Source organism: Anomalospiza imberbis, chromosome 1, assembly GCF_031753505.1.
Source record: "Anomalospiza imberbis isolate Cuckoo-Finch-1a 21T00152 chromosome 1, ASM3175350v1, whole genome shotgun sequence".
Classification (NCBI taxonomy): Eukaryota; Metazoa; Chordata; class Aves; order Passeriformes; family Viduidae; genus Anomalospiza; species Anomalospiza imberbis.
In genome coordinates this window covers 100,133,506-100,159,027 of record NC_089681.1, presented here as the reverse complement: position 1 = coordinate 100,159,027, position 25,522 = coordinate 100,133,506, and the positions used below count along the sequence as shown (strand labels likewise).

Sequence of the window (25,522 nt, the reverse complement as noted above, 5' to 3'; positions counted from 1 at the left end):
CTGGCCAATACACTAACTCTGGCCAATACACTAACTCATCATAAAGCCTTTATAGTTCATTTTCAATGGCCTTTTTCTTTGAAGCGTGGGAAGCTGTGCCCATACAACATCACGTAACCATATGACATCAACTCTTCAGTAAGGAGTTGGCATCTTGGAGTTCTTCCAGCAGAATGTATATTAGCATTAAACAGCAGAAACCCTAGAGGAATGTATCTTCAGATGTAAATGAATCAGTGAAGAATGAATGAATTTGCACATCAAATTGGTTTGTAATTTCTCCTGAGGACACCGTGTCACACAGAAAATAATATGACTTTGGCCAGTATTAGCATTCCAAAACGCTATTCCAAAAACATAAAGTGAAGTGTGCTACATGTTTATGCTTTACTTGCAGGCCAGAGGCAAGACCAACTGTGAAAGATGACCTCTGTTACACAATATTGAATCAATAGAGAATAACAAGTAAGAGTGAAAAAAACCCCTGATACAGAGGTCACTGAGTAACTCTTTTGAGATTGGCAACTTCTGTTTCCCACTGGATGTAACCTGTCCTGAGACAAGGGACAGAAGCCCTTCACTTGTCATGACACCTCAGAGCTGAGAGTGTCAGCAGTTGCTGGACATGTTGAGAGTTGCCTCAGGTATTGTCTGATACCTTTGGAACTGAAATCCTACACACATGGTTTTTGAAAAGAAGAGACTTTACATGCAAAGCTGCTGAAATACAATTTCATGCCTTTGTAATATGGCACACTGGAAACGTGCACATAATGGTCTTTCCATTATAAAATTGTGTGGATTAAGCCTCCATTACACCATAGCTCTTGAGGTGAGCCAGGATAGCTTTGAAAGGTTGTGCTTACATTTGAAAACAAAAGGTCAGAGGTTGGCTTTCGTCATACAAGAATGTATCATGGATTGTAAGAGCTGTAGGAAGCTTCCTGAGAAAGGCCTTCTCAAGAAACTTCTATTGCATTCAGATTCCAACTGCATGAATTATATTTTGAAGACTAAACAGCATTAATGTCTCTCACTTAAGATGGAAACAAGAAATCCACACATGGATAACAAATGAACATTAGTTGCCATGCAAAGCAAAAATTTTTAAAGCAAAACCAGATCTATTGTGAAGAGTTAGAGTAACAAACTGGAAAAAGCTCTGGTCTCTAACTATAGCCCTGAGACTGATTCAGTGTGTAAATATTGGCCAGTAGTTGAGTTTTCCCTTCCAGCCTGTCAAAATATCTATGGCAAACAAGATGACAATAGATTTAAACACTTAAACTGTCACTTTGAGACATTTAGATGGAAGGTATTATAGGAAAATGAAGCATTATTGTTATTGTTATTTTTAACAAATGTTTAAGTTGATTAAGATGAATCACTTACTCAGAGGTAAAACAAAACCAAAGAAACATTACATAACAAGAGAGGCTCAGCCTTAGTCAACTTGGTGTTTTGCAACATAACAGCTACTTCAGAACTGAGAGCATTCTGTGATTCCCTACCCTTCCTCGCCGACAAACGTGACGTAGAGTTTGTTCCGCTGGAGCTCCTTGCGTGAATATGCCATTACCTGGTTGAAGGTGCCTTCCAGCAAGTGGTCACGCCGTATAATTAACCTGCAAAGGGCGGCGGAAATAAAGATCTGATGATTGAGTCTTGTGTGAGCTTGTGAGGCTGAAGGTAAACAACAGCTGTAAAGAGAGACATTCCTTCTCAGAGAACTTAATAAAATGCCATGTGCTGGTCCCCGTGCTACTTGACCATTACGGGTTTCCATTGGCTTTTCTATGTGCCTTGAAAGTGAATTCCTTCACAATGCCATGATGATGTTCAAAGTGCTGCTCTGCTGCTAAGACTTTCTGCAACGACCCATACGTACAAATTTATACAGTAGAGGGGGTTGTGAGTTTCCTGTGTGTATGAAGCCACAGCTTTCTGGAATTGGCCCCAAACACTTCCTGGATTTAATCCAGTGAATGTCCACAGACATACTGCTTCTGTGGCAGGGGAAAACAAGGGAGTTATCTGCCTCTGTTTATACAACACATCTCTCATTCCCTTACTAATTTCTACAACAACTTAATGAACAGCACTTTTACACACCATCTGTGCAAGAAACCCTTCTTGTTCATATGTTCATGGACATTTTAAAACAGACCTTCTAAAATATATTTTGTGTCTGCCTTGAACCCATTTAGCAGGACACCAAAAGGGGTGACCACCAGCTAGGACTCCTCAGCTCTATAAGATCATTTTGCTGATGACATTTGCCTGGAATAAATTGCTTAGCTTCATACTTTTATTTTTTCCACAACAGATGTCCTTTGGTAGGAAGCCAACCTGAAGCATAAATTCAACCAGATGCCCAGGAAATACCTTAGAAACAGCCCACAGCCTTTGGCAAAGTTGGAAAACTAGACTGAGCACAAGTTGGTACAGACTCAAAACCCAACTAACAAGATGCATGGAAAGAAACTCCACAATCAAATAAGAGAGAACCCCAAATGCATGAAGACTGGCAGAAATCTTTCCAGTTCAAATCCAGGAGGGCTATCAACACAAAGAACTATGGAAAGTTAAACCTGCATGTACAGACTAACTTCTGTAGAATCATGTTCTGGTCCTGAGTTACACTGGTATCCTGAGTTATACATATCAACTGATATGTAGATCCTAAGAATTTGGAGTCATCCCGCCATTACAGTGATATACCTGTTGTTAATATCTGGTGGGTGTTTGCCTGGAAGGATAATTCTCCTACAGGCAAATTATAGGTAGGAATATGAATATCCCTGTTAAATAGGCAAGAAATGGGAGTGTAAGAGAATACAAATTTTTAAAGAAGTAAAACTTCCACACAAAAGCCTCTTGAAGGTCGCTCTTTTGCCGGGTATATGAAGATCTTATCTTTCTCTGATGGTTATGTAAAAAATGCAATCTCCAGTGTGTTTTGCACTCCCTAACCCCATCTTCATGGATAATGAATGGCAAAGGACAAAGCTATGTCCCATTAGACTGAGTGATTTTAATACTTACTTAATTTTCCCTGGACCTTGCCCATACCCTTTGGCTTCAAGTTTTCGATAGAAATTGCGCAGTTTGGCTTCAAAGTCCCTCCTGTATGGAGAAGGTGCTCTTGCACTTGCTCGCTGCAGCCCTGGAGGGAAAATAAACAGCATCCTAAGGTGTAAGGGGCTTGACATTCTTCCAAATCATGCAGCTGATGTTTCCACACAGAACCGGTTAATAAATGTTAGGAACTTTTTGCAGGTGTACAGTGCACTCAGTGGTATTTTTGCTCTATCTGGCATCAATAGAGTTGTAAGTTCCTGTAATTCAGTAATTGCAATGAACTTTCAGGGACTGTATCCTCTTCACTAAAAGTACTGTTAAGCTCACCTTGTGTGTACCTTTTTGTTGCCTCTGCCTTTAACTGTGATTGAATGGAAAATGAAGGATCAGAAAGGCATGAGAAAGACTGACATGAGTATCTGCCTCTCATGGTCAGTGGCATTTAGGTTTTCTTTTGCACTTTTAAGAGATCTCTCTCCTCTGCATTGTATAGGAGATCTCCTTACTTGGCAGGATTAAACCTCTGAAACTCAGAGCAGTGCTTCTCACCAGAGCCTAGCAGCCCAGCCAAGCTGAGAGTCAGGTTTCCCTGTGTTAATCTGACTGTATATTAAGCACTTCCAGCTATCAAGACAAAACCCCTCTGTAGTATCAAAAAGGATTTCTGTCAGCAAGAAATGCTACATTTCCCTATTATGATTCACACATAACAGCAGATTTTTCAGCAATTTGGAATCTGTTTTGTTTTGAAGGGTGCATTCTCAAAGTAGGTGATTATTCTTTTTGTATTAACAACTGCCATGCCATAAAAGGCCAAATAATGGATTAATGAAATCCCATTTACCTATCTCATTACAAACAACAATAAAAACCAGCCCTTTTATGAGAAATCTGGCAGCAAACACTTCACAGGAGAGAAAAAAAAAGCCCATCACATTTAGTGGGAGCCCAAAGTATTATGGTTGCCATGAGGGAAGGACATTACTGTCTCTGCTGGTAAAACAGAAAGATGTATTTACATGTAGTGCAAAGAGAATCCCTTGCAACACTCCTTTCTTCTGTCAGCCTTTTGTTTCCCCCCAGGACATAAGAGAAGGGGTGCTCTCATGGACTCTATAACCAGGACAGAAATTAGCAAGAAGACAGCATGTTGCTGGAAAGGAGTATTTGCCCTTGTGTTTTCACAAGAACAGTCTCCTAAGTCACATTTGTGCCATATACTTGGATTCTTGTCCTGAAGAAGACTTGCTTATGACATGTCCTGATGGAGACAAGGGGAACTTGTACTCACAATGGTGTTAAAACTCATTAATGAAAATGGGACATTCTGACAAAACACTGTTCTCCTGTAGAGAAGGGCTTAGCATTTAACTTCCTCACACCAAAAAACCTTTCCATTTTCCACAGCCACATCCAAGAGTTGAACTTCTCCATTAATTTTGTTCAAAATCTGATAATTTAAATGTATGCTCAAAAAGCTCAGCCAAAGATGGATTTCTTCAGATCACATTTCTGTTGATTCTCTCAAAATGGCCACTGGACACAGCCACGCAGTGAGACTACAGTGGGGGTTGTGTCTCTTGGCAAAAGGGAGACATTAGCTCCTCAGATTTCTATAGCATAAACAATAACTACAGAGACATAGCACAGCTGGAAATAACCTTCTCAGACAGCATGTCTTTCTGGAAAATATGTTTCCTGTTGAACCTAAGTTAATGGGTTCAGCACGGGAGGTCAGGCTAGATGATGAAGATGATCCCCTCAGGTCTCAAAATATATGTGTCTTGGGAAGAAGGGAAGTTTTTGAAACACTGAGTGGAGGAGACTGAACTTTACAGGGGTACTGGAAATGCTGCAACACACCTTCAATTTGGAAGGTGCTCTTGGCTGCTGTCACATAAAATTAATGTGCTTCCATGTCAGTGACTTATGCTTGGAGTACACCACTCTCTTATCCTAATCCTTTCCAACGATATAAAAAGGTATGTATCAATAGATACATAGCAGCACTGGAAACTGATCCAGCAAAAAAAGCAGCTGGGATCAGATTCAGAGTGGGCACTGGAATTAGTAGGCTGACAGCTGATGCTGGCTCTGAATCTGCTCTTTTCTATTTATTAGAAGAAATACCACAAATGCAAGATCTTGTCCAAATTTCCCCATCTCCTTACCTGGAGAGTTTTGGGGTGATGAACAGGGTGAGCAGCGAGGAGAAAAACTGTAACCTGGATGGAAGGCAGCCTGCAGTGGTATGTAGGACATGATATCCTCTTCAAAAAGGCTGCATGCAAAAAGTCATAGGGAGAGATTTAGTTCGCATTCATCACATGAAGGAATGTAAATACGCAGTATGGTACAAGTTCATTGTGTCAGATGTTTGGCTGCATCTCTGAACTCATGGATTCAAAAAATCCATAGGCTTCCCAAAGACAGCCTGGTCACTAGCAATGAAGAACAAAATGAATTTTAATAGATGTTTCATGCTAACACGATAGCTCAGCCACTGATGGAGAGCAAAGACGTGAGGTTACGTAGGAAACAGGAACATCTTCAACACATTAGCAGAGAGAAGTAAAGATGCACACTCTGTCTTCCCAGGCTGTTTCACTCGGGCCATTTTCACATAGTTCAGTGCTTTGACTACTTGGATTGAAATTATGGGAATAAGTTGTAAACTTCTTGCATTAGGCAGTGCTATTACAGCACACCAACCCCATCTGGGCAATGCAACATTTCCTATCTCAGACCAAGGCAATAAAATAAGTTCTTAGCTGCACAGAGGAGAAGTAGGACCTAAAGACCAAGCTCTCTGGTTCCAGTACAAAATGAAGCCTTATATTCATTACCCAAACGGTGCTCACTGCACTGGACATTGAGGTTGCATGCATGTGTGGCAGCACTGCTGCAGTAAAATTATCAATTTAATGAGCAGTTAAATTATTGTAATGAGAAAGACAAGGGATTTTTTTCCTCTCTTAATTTTTTTCTTTCTTTAAAAAACGAGGTATTTTTCCATTAAAAGGAAACATTTTGACCTGATTCTTTTTTATCTGCTACTTGATGGTAACAGCCATACTGACTGAGCTGGCTGGATTTACTGCACTGATGTAGGCTGCCTTCCAGGAAGTAAAAATTGACAGATACACTCTGGCTGAATAATTTTGGATGTCTATCAGTATGACCTGATTTAACAAAATCTTTTCAATTATGTTGAGAAAGAGTCAGATAGTTTCTCTGGTACTGTAAGTAATTACATTATGCTATTGATCAAATTGATTACCTCAGCAGAATTACTAAATCTGCATCACACGACAACTTTTCAAGCCCATGTGTACCCTCTGTCCGAATGTAATGGATCTTCTCCCTGAAACATAAGTGATATTATAGAGAAGAGAAGAAAAAACATATAAAATCAGCAAAAAACCATGCCATTATCACAGCTTGAGCCATGCATAGCATAGCTATTCTTTGGTATTTTGTCAGTTCCTGTTTATCTCCTTATAAAAATGGCAAACATCCTATATGCCTGATTCATTTTCTCATCTTCCTAACAAACTTGCAAAAAAAAAAAAAAAATCCGTCTGTATCACTCAGTTTTCTGATCCAAAATAAAGAGATTTTATTCCCTATTTTAGGGAACAGAATGATTCTTAGTCCTTCAGTTTCATGTGTACATGTCAGGTCACCAACTGCAGATTTTTTGTGTAAGCCTACAACTAACATAGCACCTTTTATTAAAAGAATTTGCAGTAATATCACTTCCTTTCCTTCTGTCAGTTCCATCTGGGAAATAACACTCTAACATCTACTTGATATGAATTAATCACACAGAGGTTATACATTGTTACATATGAATTAATCATACAAACGTTACACACGTTACACATGTGCTGCATGTGTAAAATCATACCTTTTGTTAATAAAAACTGGGAAACATAGGATAGGATCCTATCAGCAGAGTAGGATCATGGAAGATACACATCGACACCCCAGCCTATCAGTGTATTTCTAAAGCACTGCATTGTCCAAATATTTTATTCTAGTATTAAGTCAAAATATTATACCTCCAGTCAAGGATGTGCTCTAGAACCTTGTAATCAAGGTCCATAAAAGATGGACTTTGCATCCTCGGAGTTTTCTTAACACCTGCTGCATGAGCATTAGACAGTAGCCTGGATCACTCCTGGTCCAAGGTATAATCAGCAATGACCTGGAGGCAAAAGGCTCAATATCCTGTTACAAATCTCATCATGCACTGGCTAAGCTGTCTAGCCCCTATCACTGGTCAATTTTGTTCTCTGCTCAAAAGGAGATAAAAGCATTATCTGTTCTCTGGGAAATGAGAATTCAAGTTACAGCTGAGAAAAAAAAATAGTCTGGAATAATTTGATGGTGAAGATAAAAATTTCTCAGTTACAGAAATGTACATCTTGAATACTGAGAGTATTTTTCATTCTATTTCTCATTTTATTTGCATGTAACAACTCCTCCAGAAGGAAGTCTAATCCTTACACCCAAAAATTCTTTGTCTGGCCCTCAGAGGTAAATGAGAAGTCAGTAAGGCTACCAGCAGAAAGCACACTGCAGGAATTTGGAGGTCCTCTCCTCCTTCAGCAGTCCTGCAGCCATACCCCTGACTGCACAGTACAACCTAAACTCTTGATCAAACTCTCAGCTGGTGCATATGGGCATCGCTGACATTGATTAACACCAGCTTAAGTTCTTGACCAAAATCAGTTAATTCGAACTTAGGAATTCAAGTGAGTTTAAGTTATAACGGTGATTGGGTCTGGTTTTTCTGTTTTTAAAAAATCTAATAGGAAAGGAATGGGCTCAAGAAAAAGAATGACACAATATAACTACTTTGGAAATGACTACCTTTAAGTCAAGTGAGAAAGATTAAAGACAAGAGTACAATCCACTTCATATTAATGCTCCTATTTCTTTATAAATTCTAGGGTGACTATATCCATGACAGGGGTGTAAATCCAACCATGAAGCAAAATCCTGGTTCTGCTGGACTTATTAGGGTTTTGCTGCTGACTTCCATCCAAAAACTCTTTTAACTCTATCTTCTGAAAAGCAAAGTGATAATTGCAGGTGAAGGCAGAGTTTCTACTCACTATTTGCCCATAATTATTTTACTTCTTGGATGTCTATGGGAAGTAACTATAGTAACCACATGGATCCTGGTGCTTTCCATCTACTTTTTAATGGTGACAGTTCCATAGGAGCTCCAAGTTCATCTTTTGTACTACAGTTACTAGAATTTGTTTTTTTTCCACTACAAAAAGCGCTTCCTGGAAGTAGGGTACAGTAGTCTGGAAAAAAATGGTACCTGAGTGCATGGTTTCTGGCCAAGCTGGGCTGACGCTCCTGCAGCATCTCAAAAATGTTGGGTTGGCGTAGAAATGCAACAATCTTGTCATTGTAAGCTGGAAACGGTAAAATCAGACCAGAGGCTTTATTTGCCATGTCACCAGAACTCTGCAGGGGCACACTGCAGTGCCAGTGAGACACAGGGCAACACGAGGCAGCACACACAGCTGATGAGAAGTTCTAAAACCTACCCTTGTGAGCACTGCCCCGAGAAGAAAAAAAAAAACTTGGCTTACCCAGAGGTAATGCCTCGTGATGGTGCTGGTTTCGAATAGCTGTTACAAGACTATTGCCTGGTCTGGCCAACAGAGTAACTCCTCTGTTTCGAGAGACTTCAGAGGCCTACAACATCAGAGAAAAGGAAAAGAATGATCAGAACTGACCAACAGTAGCTCATCAGTCAGTTGAAAGATTTGTCATCTTTACTTCTGTAACCTTCAGAATGGTCCATGATGCTGACTGAAGGACAGAAAGCATACATGAAAATTATGGCTTTATACTCGAGTCAACTTAAAAAAGGCAAGTAATTCTGTGCTTCCAAATGAAGGTACGCCATTATCCATAGCTATCACACCTCCTCAGTGCTGAAGGCACCAGAATACAGAAGTAAATGCACTTCAATGAAAATAAAATCTCTGTAGTATCACACTACATACTCTGTAGTATCAAACATGTCTTGTTTTATCATAACTGCATTACTTCAAGGTTTTTACAGCAATGTTTTTGAAAAGAGAAAAAACCCACAATGCTGCAATGTTCATTCAGTGTTGTTGAAGAGAAATTTAATAGTGGAAATAACATGAGGAAGGTCTATCTATGTGGATCACAACACAAAAAAGGCTGTATCATCCCAGAAGGCTGCCTAACTTGCATAAACAGAAATTGGATTGCATACACTGAAAATAAGAACATAACCCAAAGAGCTGATAAATTGAGTAGTAAGAAAGAAATTTTTCACTGTTCCTTAACTGAGGCACTTAAAGAAAGCCACTGTTCTAAATACACTATCTAGTGAAGGGAATCATGTCAGAAAGTCAGAGTTCTTAAAAGGTGGGAGAACACTTCAGTATGAGGATATTAAAAGGCCAACAATGACATCTGGCAATGTTTGCATTAAGGCATTACTTGGTGGGTAACTTTTTGGAGACTTGTGAAAGCTGAGGGGAACCCACCTGTCTCTCATGTTTTCCTCCAGAATATGGCCACAGTGAAGCCAAGAGAGGAATCATAGAATGGTATGTGTTGGAAGGGACCTTAAAGATCATCTAGTTGCAACACCCTTGCTACGGGCAGGGACACCTTACACTAGACCAGGTTGCTAGGGCCCCCTCCAACCTGGTCTTGAAACACTTCAGGCATGGAGCATCCACAGCTTCTCTGGGCAATCTGTTCCAGTGCTTCACCACGCTCAGAGTAAAGAATTTTTTCTTAATATCTGATCTCAACTTACCCTCTTTCAGTTTAAAGACACTCCCCTTGTCCTGTGACTACAGTGTGAGACTGTATCAGGACAAGATGCATTAGGAATTCCAACTGTCACTCCACTGGGCTAATAGCTGCTCCTTTCTCACTGCACAAATTATAGCATTTGGCAACCACTTCAGGAAGAAATTGCAACTTCAATATTTTAAATGCTTAGCTCTGCATCTAAGCAAATGGTGCCAACCCATTTTCAGTGGTACAGCCAAAAGCCAAGTCTTCCAGCTGGATATACACAAAAACTGGGAAGCTAAATGTGCCTGGCAAGCTGCCTTTTGAAACCAGTAAAGCTTAAAATGTTTACATGTAACAAGATACCAGTCAATGCACTTGATATGTGTCAACACACAGGTTAAACAATAAAAATCTTAAATATTTTAATCAAATATATTGTAATTTAGAACACAAAACTGCCGTGCAAGGGCACGGTGAATGTTTTCTTCATCATCCAATTAGGATTTCACTTGTACCCTTTCACTGCCTTTGTCTCCTCCTCACACTCCCACAGGCTAACTCACAAGGAAAGTTTAGATCAGGCTTAGGCAGCTTTTCCCCTGTGATCCAGGCATCCCCCCCCAGCAAGGTCTTTGTGGCCTTTACAGCATTCACTCCATGCTATGGCACAGGGGGGAACCTTAGGTGCAAGAGGTGCCCTGTGATCCACTGCCACAGTGGGCACGAGGCCGGTGTGGGAGCAGCCATTTCTTGGGCTGTTTGTTGGCAGCACACACAGGCCCGTGGCCAGCTGTACTAGTTAGGATGTGTGGGAGGGTGCTAAGGCTTTGTTGGGCTCAGCTTCTTCAGTACCAGGGAGCACTGGAGTTCAGGTGAGGATGCCTATTCCTCAGGTCCTTGTAGAACAGACTTGCAAAGGAATGCAGATGGTGTCTAAGCCTGTTTTTAAGGGTGATTGCTGACTCATCCTTGACAAATCCTATGCCCTTGTTGCTGCACATAATTTTACTGACCAGAAGACAGAAAGGGGAAAGGGAGGAGTTAAACGCATATCCTCCATAAAATTTAGGGCCAGGTGTTATTTGCTCATCACTTGGGAACTGCATGGTACTTCTGCCCAGCCTGGGCCTGGCTCCTCCTCTTGCTCTTGTCACCATTCCTTTTGGTTAGCTTTCCAGTGCCTGGACATATTTCTTGTGGAGCAAAAATTTTGGAAGGAAATGTGTATTGTGCCTGTGAAAAGAAACTTTCGCTCCCTTCTTCCCATCTTCCCAGTTCTGGTTTAAGAGATAAAATCATCTAGATTGTATGAATCCAGTTCTGTACACACCTCAATAAACTGGTGATGTAATTCTCTTCATCACCATCCCTAGGCATTGCTCATGCTGTGTTTCGTCTTTGCACATTTACACCTCCAAACAATTTTTCTCTGGCAACACAGGAAAACTCCCAACCCCCTAATTAACTTCCATTTTGCTAACAATTCTCTTTCCACTCTTAGCTAATAGAGTACAATTGATTGCTCCAATTTAGTGTTCAGTGACAATCGTCTTGTCTACTTTAACTTTCTAATTGAATAATTTAATTTTGATTAGCACATTGTTCTCTAATAAAAAATAAAGAGTGACCCCTCTAATGATTTAGTGACCTTGTTCATGTAGTGCAGAGTAATTGACAGATTTATGTCAGGTTTTAACATCTTTGATGTTGACGCTGGGATGCTGCAACCAGACTGGAGAGTCCAAATTACCAGAGCAGCCTTTCAAGATATAATACCTTTTCCTGGGTTTTATATTGCTGCTGGATTTCAGAGGCCCATTTGAATCTTGCTACTTGCTTGTTGTGGTTTTGGTTGGTAAGGAGATTTTTATACTGCCATATTCTAGCACCTTCTCTGTGCTTCTTGCTAACCAGCACCTGTTGCCTCTCCATTGTGGATGCCTGCTTCCTTCCTCTTGGTGTCTTTAAAATCTCTACCCTGTAATCATGGATGTTGATTTTCACTGCAGATGGGAAGCCTTTTAGAGGGAATGGAAAGTGCTTACAAACTGTTCTGTTTTTAGCAGTGGCAGAAAGAAATGAATGACTTAGTGACCTATACTTTAGTTACTGATGGCCACTATAGCTATCTGACTTTTTCTTCTAAAAATCAGGTAACTAAGAGTAACAACAACCCCCTTTCTCCAGTAAAAGATTGATAACTCTTAAATAAGTGCTTAATAAAGAACTTGTAGCATTTTTTTTCAAATTAATATATAATACCATTTAATATCAGTAATCTACACAGAACAATGGAAGTTTTTCCAGAGGTCCTTTATTTTATTACCCTGGCTCTTTTCTATGTCCTTTCTGGCAACCACAACTTCAATATTCTGATGTCCTTCAGAATCCTTTGACACATGTACATAACATTGAAAACTGGTGAGTTGTCCTTCGTGGTCCTTCGTACTGTCCTGGTGACAGCTTCCAGAGGCCACACCATCTGCTCAGCAAAGAAACCAGCAAGACTGCTGACAGATGACACATGGCCAGGACAAAGCTCCATGTGTGAGTCTACAGACATGATTTATAGGCCAAAGAACACCCAAATGCACTTGGAGGAAATGGCATTGAACATGCCATATTAAGACTCTTAATAAATGGACTGAGCTGCAAAGGGTTGAATATTTTCCTTGTAAATGAGGGACTTTTAGGCACCAATCCAAAGTCACTGGAAATCAACGGGAGTCCTTCCAGTGGAGCAGCAGACATTTCCAAACGGGAAGCTACTTGACTACAATAAAGAAGTTTGACTATGATAAGGACGTGGAAGTACTGTGGGACCTGGGCCACCAAGACTGGGAGATGACTATTTCATTGGCTGATTATGCCAGAAGAGTGGCCTCAAAGAACAGTTTTTGATTTCCCCAGATAATCATTACTCAAAAGTATTCAATACTTTTGACTCCCTAGCCTTTACTGTTTTTTTTTTTTGGTGGGGGTGGGGGGTGGGTTATTGAATATTGCTCTGTGCCAGCCTTGCCAGTGCTTGCAAAACCAAGTGTATTTTTTGGGCTAGGTCATCTGAGATGCTCAGTGGTGTTTCTATCCCTGACATGGTGAATGTGCAAGCAAGCCTCAGACAAGCATGGACTCAAGCATGAATCACAGTGCAGGTGGCTATCACAGTCATGCCAGTAATTCAATCACAGCAGCAACACTAAACGAAGGTTGCTGGCAGAGGGAAGTTGCTAAGCTGGCGGGAAGATATGGCTGAAACAGATCCATTGATACACTTCTATCTTCAGAAAATATGGTGCTGTATTCACCCAATATAGAAAAGACATGCCCAAGCTACTCATTCCTGGTTTGCCTTTGGTCCTGAAGAACTGACCTCACACCCTGTTCAGCTCCTAATCCCAACCCACCTGGCAGCGAGAGGTATTCAGACTGGTCCAGCTGCAATAAATTTTGATGCTAATTTCACAAGCATTTCTGTGGATATTTTTGTGGAAGAGAAAGATCCATTCACCATAGTTAATCTCTAGTTCTATTTAGCAACAATCTTTACAAATGTTTAACTGTATGGATTTGCTATATGAAGAATCTGATTGCTGGTACTTTTTCCTACTTAAATCCACAATGCAAGCACAGTATCCTGTCTATGGCCCTCAGTGATAAAAATCATCCCCATGATATATAAGAAAAATATTTAATGTGCCTGAAAGATAGGAAAGCAAACCTCAGCATACATTACTGCACTACTTCTAGGGAGCCTATCTTTTTAGAGCACAGTGTCACAGTGGGGAATGAAGAAACATATGAGGTATCAGGCTATAAAAAAAAATAATAACTTAAGTAAAGCCAGGACAAGATGCCAAATATAGAGTCTTCTTTTAAAATCTATTCTGTCATCACTTCAGTTATGCTTTATGTGCTTATTATTTTATTCTGAAAACTATCAAAATATAAACCAGCAAGCTCTGAAATAATCCCTTCAGAAAGACAAAAAAATCCCTTATTGTCTTTGGAAGACAAACATTAGCAGGACAGTCTGTTTCAATATTTTTAAAATATAAGAAATTCTTATAATTCTAGAGAAGACTGCTGTCAAAAGCTCCTGAGTAGATATGAGCACAGTTACCTCTCCAGCACTGTAGCTACGAAGTCGCTGGAGATGTTGCCGGTGAGTCAGATGATTTGGGAGACGCCCATTCTGCAGCGGGATCCTGGGATCTATGAAGGTGGTGGCACGGCTATTGTGGTCAACAAAGAAAGACTGAAACACAAAGGAACAATGGTTTCTTTAATAAGAAGACTGCCAACCCTGTGATGGTATCGCGGGAACGCAGCAGGAAAACCACTGGCAACTGTACGTGGGAAATACTTTGGATAAGTATAGCCCATGGAAGGCACCTGCAAACAACAGGACCGGCCTACTCAAAGCTAGAATAGCTCTTAGAAAATGTCTGAAGCTGTGTAGACCTTAATCATGTGCAGTGGCCATGATGTAAACAAGAAAGGAGAGAATAATATTATTGGGAAATGCTGCTTTAACCTATTTGGTGGTTCCAGAGGTCAGTCAGCAAAGCTTCATTTGAGGTAGATACACTGAGTCAAATTTTGCAGTCACAACAGATCTACTCTGGCTCAAACTTTGTTGTCAGTCCAATGCTGCCTTGCTTTGGTACAATACTCTATAGAAAGCTAGAAATGCTTTGAAACTTTCAAGATTTTTTCCTGATTCTAAAATAACTCCCCTTGCTGCTTGTGTTGTTTAAACCAAACCTTCACTGATTTTGAGTCAAGAAGGAAGGAACTTTTAATAATCATGTTGTCTGATGTGCTGTGTTAAACAAGTGATTAGTTTTGCTGGCATTCTTACCTTGCCTTGCTGGTCAGTTTTTATCTCCCAGCCACGAGGAAGCTCCAGTCGGGTATCAGCAAACATGTTGATAAAATTTACTAGGTCTCTGTTGTGCTGATACCGCTCAAAATTACGAGCATCTCTACGAATCTTCAGAATCATGTGCTTCAAGCAGGTACTGTTGGTGAAGACTCGATAGGCACTCTGTGAGATGGATAACAGAAGGAGAGAAACCCAGTTCTGATGTCAAAACATATTTGGTTATTTCATGGGCCACATGCCCAAAGAACTGAAACAAATCCTGTTAGAATCAAGAAACACTTCCATCTCATTGTTTTAATTTGAATGACTACTTTACATGCGTATGCAGAATTAAGAAATACAATCTGGAAAGTTAACCATCCCACACATTATGCACAGTTAGCTTGCGTAAGAACTGTCTTTTTAATGCACTTCAAAAATGGCCAGCTGAAATATCACACACTCAAGGCACATGTAGTTGACCCTTTCACTGCTTTTATTGGTCAACAGAAACACTGCTTGTGGGCCTCGGCAGTGCCAGAGAGATGCAAAGACAGCTGTGAACATCTATTTTTTCTATAACTGAAATCAAGATGTGTGTGATAGGACTCACAAACTTAAGAGGACCCCAGTGCAGATATTTCCATATGAGCTTGCATATCTTTTATGACTATACAGCCACAGGGCAGGAACAGACACTTTTTAATTGTCTATTTCTGGAAGAGGTGAATTGTTTCCTGGAATGGAGTATTTGTTTCTACGATGACTACAAAGCTTGTCAGATGGAGATGCTTCCATGAGTCCAATAAATGCCACTCCTTAGGCAGTGAGTTGTTATCTCACAATGGGCATTAAATACACCTCTAGGGAAAGTGGCCGGAGGCAGCTCAAGGGAGTGAACTGATCTGACTGCAAAATAGGGGTCCAGTGAACTGTATTTTTTGTTCAATGTGTGTTGTTCAGTGTGTTCAATGATAGAGCATCACAAAAAAATACTTGTGCTAACAACACACAGGCCCATTCACAGGCTACTCTTTGAATCCTTCACTTCAGGGAAAAAGCTCCTCAAGACAGAGTAGGAAACATCACAAAAATCTCCTGAACCTTTTACTAGAGAGAAAATGAGTGTCTTGGTTTGCTGGTCAGCCCAAAGGATTGATTACTCATTAGAGTAATAAAGATCACTGGAGAACTCCTGTCTTAAGTGGATTGAGCTTCAGTGTGCAGACCTGGAATATGTCCAGAGAATCTGACCCCACAGCTTTGAATTCTCAATTTCTATGTGCATTTAGTGCATTTTAACCACTATAATTCAAAAAAATATCTACAGATATAATCTTTATTATGTAAGGATTTATTGTGGTGACACCACTGAGAATGCTCCCTGTAGCACAAGGTCCCTAATTATGGCAAGGGTTGGTAAATGTTATGAAATCACAGAGATATGATCTCTGCCCTGAAGATATGACCTGCTTATAACCCAGGAAAGCTTCCTGGTCACAGATTTTTAAGATCCTAGCCTACTATGAAACAAAAGTTGTATTTTGATCTAATATATGATCAATGACTGCCTTGAATATCTCTAAGCTGCACTGGGGAAACAAAGAGTGCAACGTAGTTTTATCTCTTCATGGAAATAAAGTATCTGAAAAATTAGAACCTTTCCTTTATAATTCTAACTGCTGGATAATATTTTCCAATCCCAACCTCAGTGGCATAATTAATAGCTTGAAATTTTAATAGGGGCTTGTGGTTAAAATATTACACCTGTGTTAAAGCAAAAGTTATGTGGGCCATTATTCCTGTACAACTGGTATCTGTATGACCATTTGACAGATGTTTTAATAGATTATACTGGTTCTCACATTAGAGACAAGTTTTTAAGACAAAACTGAAGCCTCTTTCTGATTTTTTTTATTTCAGTGACTAATAAAATTGGGATTTAGTCTCTTGTGAGCTGTTCTGTATATAACTATGGAATCAGTTGCTCATTTTTCCAAAACCGTGCTGGTCAAAAATTAAATTGCTCCCAGCTATAAATCATCATATATCACCCTGCTAATGGAAGAAATTACCTGCACTCCATAATCTAGTTAGGGAATGTCAGATGAGTTAATACATCCCTTCCTTGTCAGGATCTCATGGGTGATAATCTCTGGCAGATGCTTGGAGATGGATGGCTGGCTTCAATCCACGAAGTGCCACAGCCAAAACCTGATGTCTGCAGTTAGCTAAAAGGCTGTGCTGAGGCAACTCTCAGTGTTTTACTTTCTCTTCCTTTTGAAAAGGAAGGTCATTGCTACCCAGAAATGGATGACTTCCCAAATAAGCAGAAATTACGTATAGATGCCTTGTTGAACTAAATTCCAGATATGGCAAACTAGGAGTAGATCTCCTTGTGGGACTGCCCTATCTGCTTCCTCCTGATACTACATTTTCTCCACCCCCCTCCAGGTTTGCAAGAAAATGTGTGGTTTATTGCACTAACTGAAAAATAAAAGTTATTTGAATTTTGAAAATTTGTTTTTGTGTTTTTTTTGAAAATAGCTACACTGACACAGGTCAGTATTTCTTCCACTCAGTTATGCCTACCCCCTTTTTGGGAATGCAAATTGCAAGAGTTAATTTTTTTCCCTCTGTTTCCCTTGGTGGTATCTGAGTAAGACTTGGTGGTTTCTGAGTAAGATTTCTCAGGACATTGGATCAAAAGACAACTTCATTGTCTGCAGCAACAGAATCAACCAAGCTGAAACCAAGGGTTCCTGCTTGTTCTGGGAGGATAACATTAATGAGCTTCTCTGTACCATGGACACTTTTGTGTGAGGCAGAATCCTAGCAAGAGCCTCCTTGGAGCAGCCTGGCTGTAGTGTCCCCAACCTGGTCTGGTGCTCAGAAAGGACAACTGAGCCCTAAGTCACACAATTCAGATTCACTGTGCATTCTCCCTGAAGGTCTGGGACACAGCACTGGGACTCAAAAATCAGTAGTGTGAGAGAGCAAATCATAGTTACTCACATAGTTTGCATGCAGCACAGTGAAGAACTCGGGATTGGTGATGAACTTCACAGCTGGAGACTGCAGCAACAAGGTGATTTTTTGAGAATTCACAGGAGAAAGGGAACCTTCCCTCCTAATCTCTGGACAAAAAACAAAACAAAAACAAACAAACAAACAAAAAAACCACCACAGAATCTTATTAATGTAGTGGCAAGCAGGGTCTATTATTTAACCTTTCAGAAACAGCTGCAGAAGTGATGATACAAAAAAGACACCATCTGCCCAATGCACCTACCCCGGCATTCCCAAAACAAGCAAACTGATGGATGTCCTTATGTTTAGTGATGCAGTGTGTACCACAGCAGTGCAGGAGCTGGATAGTTTCCTGAACTGTAGCTTATGAAACTCTATGTCAAGTCTGCTGCTGTCCCCAAGTACAATGTGACCACAGCAGTTTTCACCAGCTGATGGTTTGGTTTAGTCACCCAGGTCCATTCTGGTTTCCCCTACAGCTGATTTTAGAGAAATCTGATCTCCCAATCCAGCATAACCCTTTACTTTAATTGCACTGGTTTCTAAAAATCCAAGGTTTTGGGGACTTGTATGGTAAAGAAAACAAAACCAGACACAACTGCATTATTTTTAACCTGTATCAATTAATGAAACACAGGAGCAGAACTGAGCACTGAGAATGTAACTTTGTAGAGGTAGAAATTCCTGCTGCTCTTTAGCTACCAGAAAAATTCTTCCTACCATTGAATTATGGCTTTGGTGTTCTGGCATTTTCAAATAAAAATACATTTTATTTGCAGTCCAAGAAAATTGGATGCAGATGTCATCAAGAGAATAAGTAAAATTTCACATTTTTTTTCTTATCAGTTATAACTTCTTTTTTCTTCTTGCTGCACACATAATATTATTTTATCCATTTAAAACTGCAGACTGGATCAGTTTCTGGAGTTAAATTGATTTATACTGGCTTAGAACCTGGATTAATGTGCCTTAATTGTATTCCTTCTGATATTTTTCATTTAAATTAAATGACAAATAACAAATGTATAATACTGCAGCTTTTTCTTTACCTAATGTGTTTATACCGTCATTGACCTTCTAATTCTTGGAATTTTATACAATATTGATGCTTTCTTCCAAAGTAAAGCAATTATCTATGGCAAAAACCATTTCCTAATAACTTACGGTAACATTTATCACACTGATTTGCTCTTTGGGTTTAAAACAAAAGAGTGCATATTAAATAATCAATGGAACTAAATACTTAGTGGTGGCAACTCCTATTAAATTACTTTTTTATTGTCTATGATACTAAATGATTATGCATGTTACAAGTAATAGCTACATTATTTATAAATACTAATAATACAATGTGAACCTCATTTCCACTTCTCTGACATAAAGAACTGGGATCTCCTTTTAATTGTAATACAAAAGATGGCAAGGAAACTTTAAACATCAAATGTTAAACATTCTTGGCCAAAATTGATTTTCAAGCTTAAAAAACCTAATGGATCAAAACAAACAAAATTGAATATTTTTCTAAACTTGTTAAAAAATTTTATTATTTCTCTATGTATTTTTTCCTCTGCAATATGGAAAACTAAGAAAATTTAAGCAGACACTATGTTGGCTCTTTCCCATTACCAATCCTATTTACAGAGGGATGGCAAAAGGATAGCAAGAAGTTGGATTTACTCATGGCAGACAATACAGAACACAAAGTTTGGTGGAGGTAAGAGTGATCCAAAGGAAGATGACCGGTCAATCATTTTGCTGGTGCTAACAAAGCAGAGAGTTATTTTTGTATGGTCTCAAGTTGCTTAGTGGGCACTAGACTGATTGCTGATACTCCCTACTTGAAACAAGCACGTAAGACTATGGTTTCCTAAATGTTTTGAGAAAACATTTTTGGTAGGACTGTGATTACCACCAAAAAGAGTGGAAGAGACCCCTGCCATCCCAACCTGCCTTGGGTACACATTTTCCTCTTCTTCTTTGTAGTGACCCTCACTCTTGTCTCCTTATCTAACAAGCCAGATTAAAGATCCAATCTGGCTGTAAATGACAAAGACAAGAAGCCAGGCTATTTTTCAGGCAGTTCAGTTCTCCACTCTGGTATGAGGTCCTGTCACATAAATTAGTGGTGAGCAAAAAGAGAGCTGCGCCTTCTTTGGTGACAGCCCACACTTAGGTCAGCTCACAGTTATCACAAAACCACACCTTTAAAAACCACAAGTATTTCATACATGATGCCAGGGCCACTGCAGGTGCAATCACACGGGCAAATGTGGCAGTGCAGAAGCCAAGCCTAGAGAAAATAAACTGCAAATGCCCCAAGCTAAAAATCCCATGGCTACAAAAATAAGACAGCACTACTTTTGCAACTACTAGGTGAATATATTCACCTAGTAGTTGCAAAATGACTCTTTCATTTTCATTTCAAATGGCTCTTTACTAAGGCAAAAATGCTTTGTCTGTCTTAGTAGTTGTTAAAGAAGAACTGAAACTGTTGTATCCAGCACTGTGCTTGTAGCTTCACATCTAAAAACTGTATCTTCAGGTCTTTTTTTTTTTTTTTTTTTTTTTTAATTAGGTTTTTCAACCTGGTATAATAAAATTTCAGTCTCCCCTGGAAATGCAGATTTCCCCAGAACTGAATGGCACTGAACACGCCTCTCAGAAGCTTTGTTGCCCCATACCTGGGCTTGGCTGGGAAGGCTCTGCCTCAGAGTCACTTCCTCCTCCAGTGGGAACTCTCTCCACCCTGTTGTTTACCACAGCATCATCTTCAGACCTTTCTGTTGCGATGGTTCGCTGGATGTTTTGGTACCTAGATACAGTCATAGAAAGGAACAACAAGATTTAGTTAACAGAGGTGATTTCTGCTTTCTTTCTGCTTTAACAATCAGCACTTTTCTGAATGATTCCAATATTTCTATCTTCAGTGTACAACAGAGTAAGAGCACTGCTGACTCTTCTCGTGCAGCTGCTCACACTTGGGCCAACCAATACTCTGCAAACTTGGCATTTTTCAGTGACTAACAAATAGCCACAGAGGGTGCCAAGTCAGGAATATTCAAACTTTAAACACATATTTAGGCTACGTGTTGCTACTTCAAGGCTTCCCTTTAAAACATCTGGACACCTGGAACCCAAAACTAGAGGTGGATCATGGTTCCTCCTCTCATTTAGCCTTATGGAAGCATAACCAATGAAGCAAGGATCAATCCTGTGATGCTTTGGGTAACCTTCAGTCTTTCTTATTAAATTACTGGATGCACATCCTGAACCCTGAAAGTAAATCATCTTTACCTGATGAAGAACAAATAGCCTGGAGAATTTTGAATTCACAGAAATCAAATTCTCCTTAACTTGTTCACTCATAGTGACAGATGAATTGGTGAACATGTTTTCTTTGGTTCTACTGGCAAATTTTGAACATGTATTATGTGTATTACAAATGCATTTTTTACAGAAAGAGAGAAGAAAAGAAAAATAAAGCATAAGGAGAAAGAACTAGAAAGAGAAAGAAAAGCAAAGCTAGAAAACAGATGTTCTTAATTATTTTAATTAGCTTCTATTCCATCCCGATATTCTTAATCCTTCTTTCTTCATGGCATTTCCGTGTGTATTTGAAACAGGTTGGCTTTAATGCCTGCTTTTAATTTGATCCAGCATTGTTTGTCTTTAATTTTTCTGACTTACGCTCTTTGCTTTCCTCAGCTCAAGCTCTGACTTACAAATTTTACTTACTTTCTGCCCCTTTATTTGTTAATGCACACTTTATTCCAAATTAGAAGTTAGCCATGAGTAAGTTCCTCAAAGTGACACAGGATCATTAAAGACAAGAGTTAGGGTTTAGCTTTTTGATATCTCAAAAGACATAATCTCCAGCACCTCACTGCAAGACAATCTTACGCAAAAGGGCTGGAGATAATTAAGAAAAAATAATTAAACTTTTAATAGATTTATACTAAATTTTCACAATGATACGTGTCCCCCTCCAGTACTCAAAGTCATTTAAAGCTACATTTAGTGTATATTTTGATAGTTTTAAGAAAACATCCATCTTTACATGGAAGTTCTGACAGCAGGTTTTGCAACAGCACAAATTTTCTGCAGTTTTAAAGCCTCTGTTTTAGACCTACATTTTGCAGATTTATTCACTTGACTGCAGGCAACTGAATGAAATTTCCATTCCAGTACTGGAGCAGTTTTACAACACCCACATGCAATAGAAAGGAAAGGAAAAACCAACCACAAAACCCCCCCAGGTTCATGTAAACAAGGGATATAAGCACACATATAGAAAAATCCTGTACCTTCAATTTAATTGGATGGTAGAAAATCCCCACTGGCAAACCTCAAAGAGCAACAGCAGCCGTATGCCAACAAAAGGCTACGCATTTCTTTTGCATCTCAATACTATAAAATCACCTTATATAAATACCCAAAAATGCCAAAGTAATTGGAGAAAACATTGGAAGTGCAAAAGTTATGGATGGGAATGCCTCCTTTCAAAGTGATTTGTCAAAGAAATGGAGCTTAAAAAATACCACGCTGTGGCTGTCCTAACCATGATGGTTATAATTTCTTATGTTGATTATTATCTTTCAAACTAATGCAAAGATAAGTCTAAACATACATATGCTGCAAAGTATCCTTTCAACAGAGCTTGAACAACAAGGGCTGTTATCTGCTTGACCAACAAGTAAGCAAGTCAGGTAATGCTCCAGAAAATGAGCAAAAGCCTTTAAAATAAGAAGCATGGATGTTTCTTTGGTGTTTGCCCAACACCTGGATTCCAGTTTTGTGTTCTCAGTATTCTCGAGTGGCTTGTACAGCTAAAGGGAAGCTTGGAGCACAGAAGGAAAGCAGGACTAGGTTTAATCACAGCTATGTGTTTTTTTTCAAGCTGAATTTCCAAAGCTTTGTGGTTTCGGCTGGGCTGGAAATACCAAGCTTCCTTGTAATATTTTGGTCTTTCCATTCCCTTACACAAATTGAACAAGGAAGCCAATAAAAAAAAAAAAAGTAAATTTGTTTAAAAGAAGTCACCAAGCTTTTTAAAACTGCGGAGTGATGTTGAGTCCAAATTTTGCTTGAGGTTAGAGCAAAAGTTCAGGCTGCTGCTAATTCTATCAGCAAGGTCTATGTTTGCTGTTGCCTCACCTAAAATGGCTCTCAGGTGTGTTTGCTGAAAAACATTTCAAATCATTAAGTTTGAAACACAACAAAACAGAATTCTGAATCAAGGGCTTAAAACAAAGTCCAATCCTCCACAGTGTTGATAATAACTGTGAAAAGTAGCTATCCTGACATTCCTGAAATGTGGAGACATGAAATACCTGAAATTAGATTTAGGATTAGAATAACTTCAAAAAATATAACAGCCAGGTTAAAACTACAAAAATTACTTGCCACTGGGCAAATACTCAGCACATTCAGTATGAATCCCTTTTATTAGTGTCTTAGGAAAAGTTCACAGGTAACAATAGGAGATCTTTCTATTCAACTTCTCAAATCAATAGAGTCCTTGGCAGAGAGGAGAGAATCCTTAGTCCCAAGAAGCCATACCATTTCATGTTTAATAACCTGCAAAGTCTCCAATGGAACTTGTATAAGTAGAGATTTGCCACTGCTGAAAACTCCATACTTCTCCCTTTGTAACTGGATATATGAATACTAAAAATTGAGAGATTCAAAGAGTATCTGTCTTATTAACTCTCAATTCCCAACCCAAACTAGTGATAATCAAGTAATACCCAAGACAGACAGACAGCCTACATGAAAACACTGAATAACATGAGGGAAGGAGGTCACAAAGACAATGCCTATGCTTCAGTTTCTGCTGAGATAGCTGGTTTAATGATTACCCTGCATTAACTAACAGAATGGTAAATCACTCTTATAAGCATTTATTCCTTTCATGGTTGTTCTGCACTTCCATGAGTTCAACCTCAAAAAAAAAAAAAAAAAAAAAAAGAAAAAAAAAAGAATAAAAGAAAAAAAAATTTTATCTCCACAACAACAACAGCCTTCTGGTTTCTGTGGCAGATTACTTGCTTAAGTGGTAGCCAATTAATCTGAGCTTTGACATGGCTAAAGACCTCTTGAAGACCAATGCTAAATGGCAGAGAGGTCATGTAAATCCCTTGAAAGAATCTACATCAAACATTCATTTTCTTAAGGCTTTTTTTTTTGCTGTTTTTTTTTTTTTTTTTTTTTATATTAACATGGCAGCTTGAGGCTTTATGAGCAAACCTATAATGAAAACAAATACCGAGCAGGTTCTCTCATTTCTGCACGACATAACACATGCTATGAAATACTACTCAAAATAATGCATTTCGGTAAAAAAGGATTGTTCTTCAAGAGTATTTTGATGGTGTCAGTTTAAGTTGGCCCAGTTCTCCCAGACTGCCTCATTAAGGGCACAGCAGCTCCCAAACTATTCAAAGTACACTGAAAGGAGCACTTTTAAACTCTGCATCCTTCTCTCAGCTGCAGATCTTTCTCTTAGCACAGAAGAAAAGGCCAAAAAACTTTTGTGGCATCTTACATGCTATAATTAAAATATAATTTCAGTCTTGCTTATCCTTTTCTAGAAATGGTATCATTATAGTAAGCAGGGAATTAAAAAAAAACCCAAACCCTCTTTTTAAGCAAAAATGGAAGATTTTTGACCAACTGTTTATTTTTTTTTCCTTTTCTCTTAAATTTAGGCTAAAAAGCAAGCATGAGAAGAAAATGGTAAACAAATCTATGAGTGGACTAGTCAAACAAAGTTAAAATATAAATGACATTAAGAGGTATCTCAGCCAGCTCAGAATGAACTGACAGATTTACAGGGCCCAACGCAACACTAAGCAGACCTGTCCACCTCTAGAAAAGTGCACGGTCCTATTAGAGCAGGGCTCTGCCCTGGAGAAGGAGACAGACCTTTCAACAGGCCTAATTAGCTTGGGTAGGATCACCACATGGACACAGCAGCAATTCCAGTCAGGTCCCAAAAAGCTTTGCAGCACAGCTTTAGGTGCTGACCCATGAATACCACTGCTACAGTTAAGCAGTAAAAGTGACTCCATGTTTTGGAAGAATACTCCCTTCCCTTCCAGTGCAAACGCTCACCGGCGGTTGAGCTGCTCCATTTGCTGGATGGAGCCAGACCTGTGGATCCCATCTGGCGTTGCTGCGGCTGTGGGGCGCTGCCACGTGGTGGTGCGGTTGATGTGATCCACGTAGAACACTCTCCCATGGCTGTCTATCCGAGCTTCCCAATCTAGGGTTGGAAAAAAAGGAACGGGTGATGCTGTCAGTGGGATGCCTTCCAGAAAACCTGCGTGTTGGAGGTATGTACAGACACACACACACACACACACACACACAGACAGGGTATATACACACAGGAGATACTATATATATATATATATATATATATATATATATGTATATATATGTGTATATATATGTGTGTATATATATATATATATATAGCCTACATGCAATACATACCATGTGTATATAGTCAAAGTACACATTCAAGTGTGTATATCTATTATTTGCTTGTCTATATATACATATATGCAGTATATGCATATACAGAAACATTTCGTACACAGCACACAGGTAGGCCATGGAGTTCACTACCACAGCACATGAAAAAGTAGTGACACATAGGGGCTACATTTTTAAAAGGATGAGGTAATTTTTCAATTAGAGATACTGCTTGGCTGGATTCACTGCAGG

General features: G+C 39.3%; 1 protein-coding gene across 7 annotated transcripts in view; it reads right to left on the bottom strand.

Moving 5' to 3' along the window:
• The window catches only part of HECW1 (HECT, C2 and WW domain containing E3 ubiquitin protein ligase 1), a 243,743-nt gene that overhangs the window by 33,130 nt on the left and 185,091 nt on the right, over window positions 1-25,522 (bottom strand). For all 7 annotated transcript variants that reach the window (XM_068202204.1, XM_068202226.1, XM_068202236.1 and 4 more), the window contains 11 exons: window positions 24,905-25,055; window positions 20,473-20,603; window positions 17,777-17,898; window positions 14,759-14,944; window positions 14,018-14,152; window positions 8,697-8,802; window positions 8,420-8,516; window positions 6,362-6,445; window positions 5,253-5,362; window positions 3,046-3,166; window positions 1,512-1,625 (listed from right to left, as the gene is read on the bottom strand). In XM_068202204.1, the coding sequence (XP_068058305.1) occupies window positions 1,512-1,625; window positions 3,046-3,166; window positions 5,253-5,362; window positions 6,362-6,445; window positions 8,420-8,516; window positions 8,697-8,802; window positions 14,018-14,152; window positions 14,759-14,944; window positions 17,777-17,898; window positions 20,473-20,603; window positions 24,905-25,055 (1,357 nt within the window). The remainder of the gene's footprint in view (window positions 1-1,511; window positions 1,626-3,045; window positions 3,167-5,252; window positions 5,363-6,361; window positions 6,446-8,419; window positions 8,517-8,696; window positions 8,803-14,017; window positions 14,153-14,758; window positions 14,945-17,776; window positions 17,899-20,472; window positions 20,604-24,904; window positions 25,056-25,522) is intronic.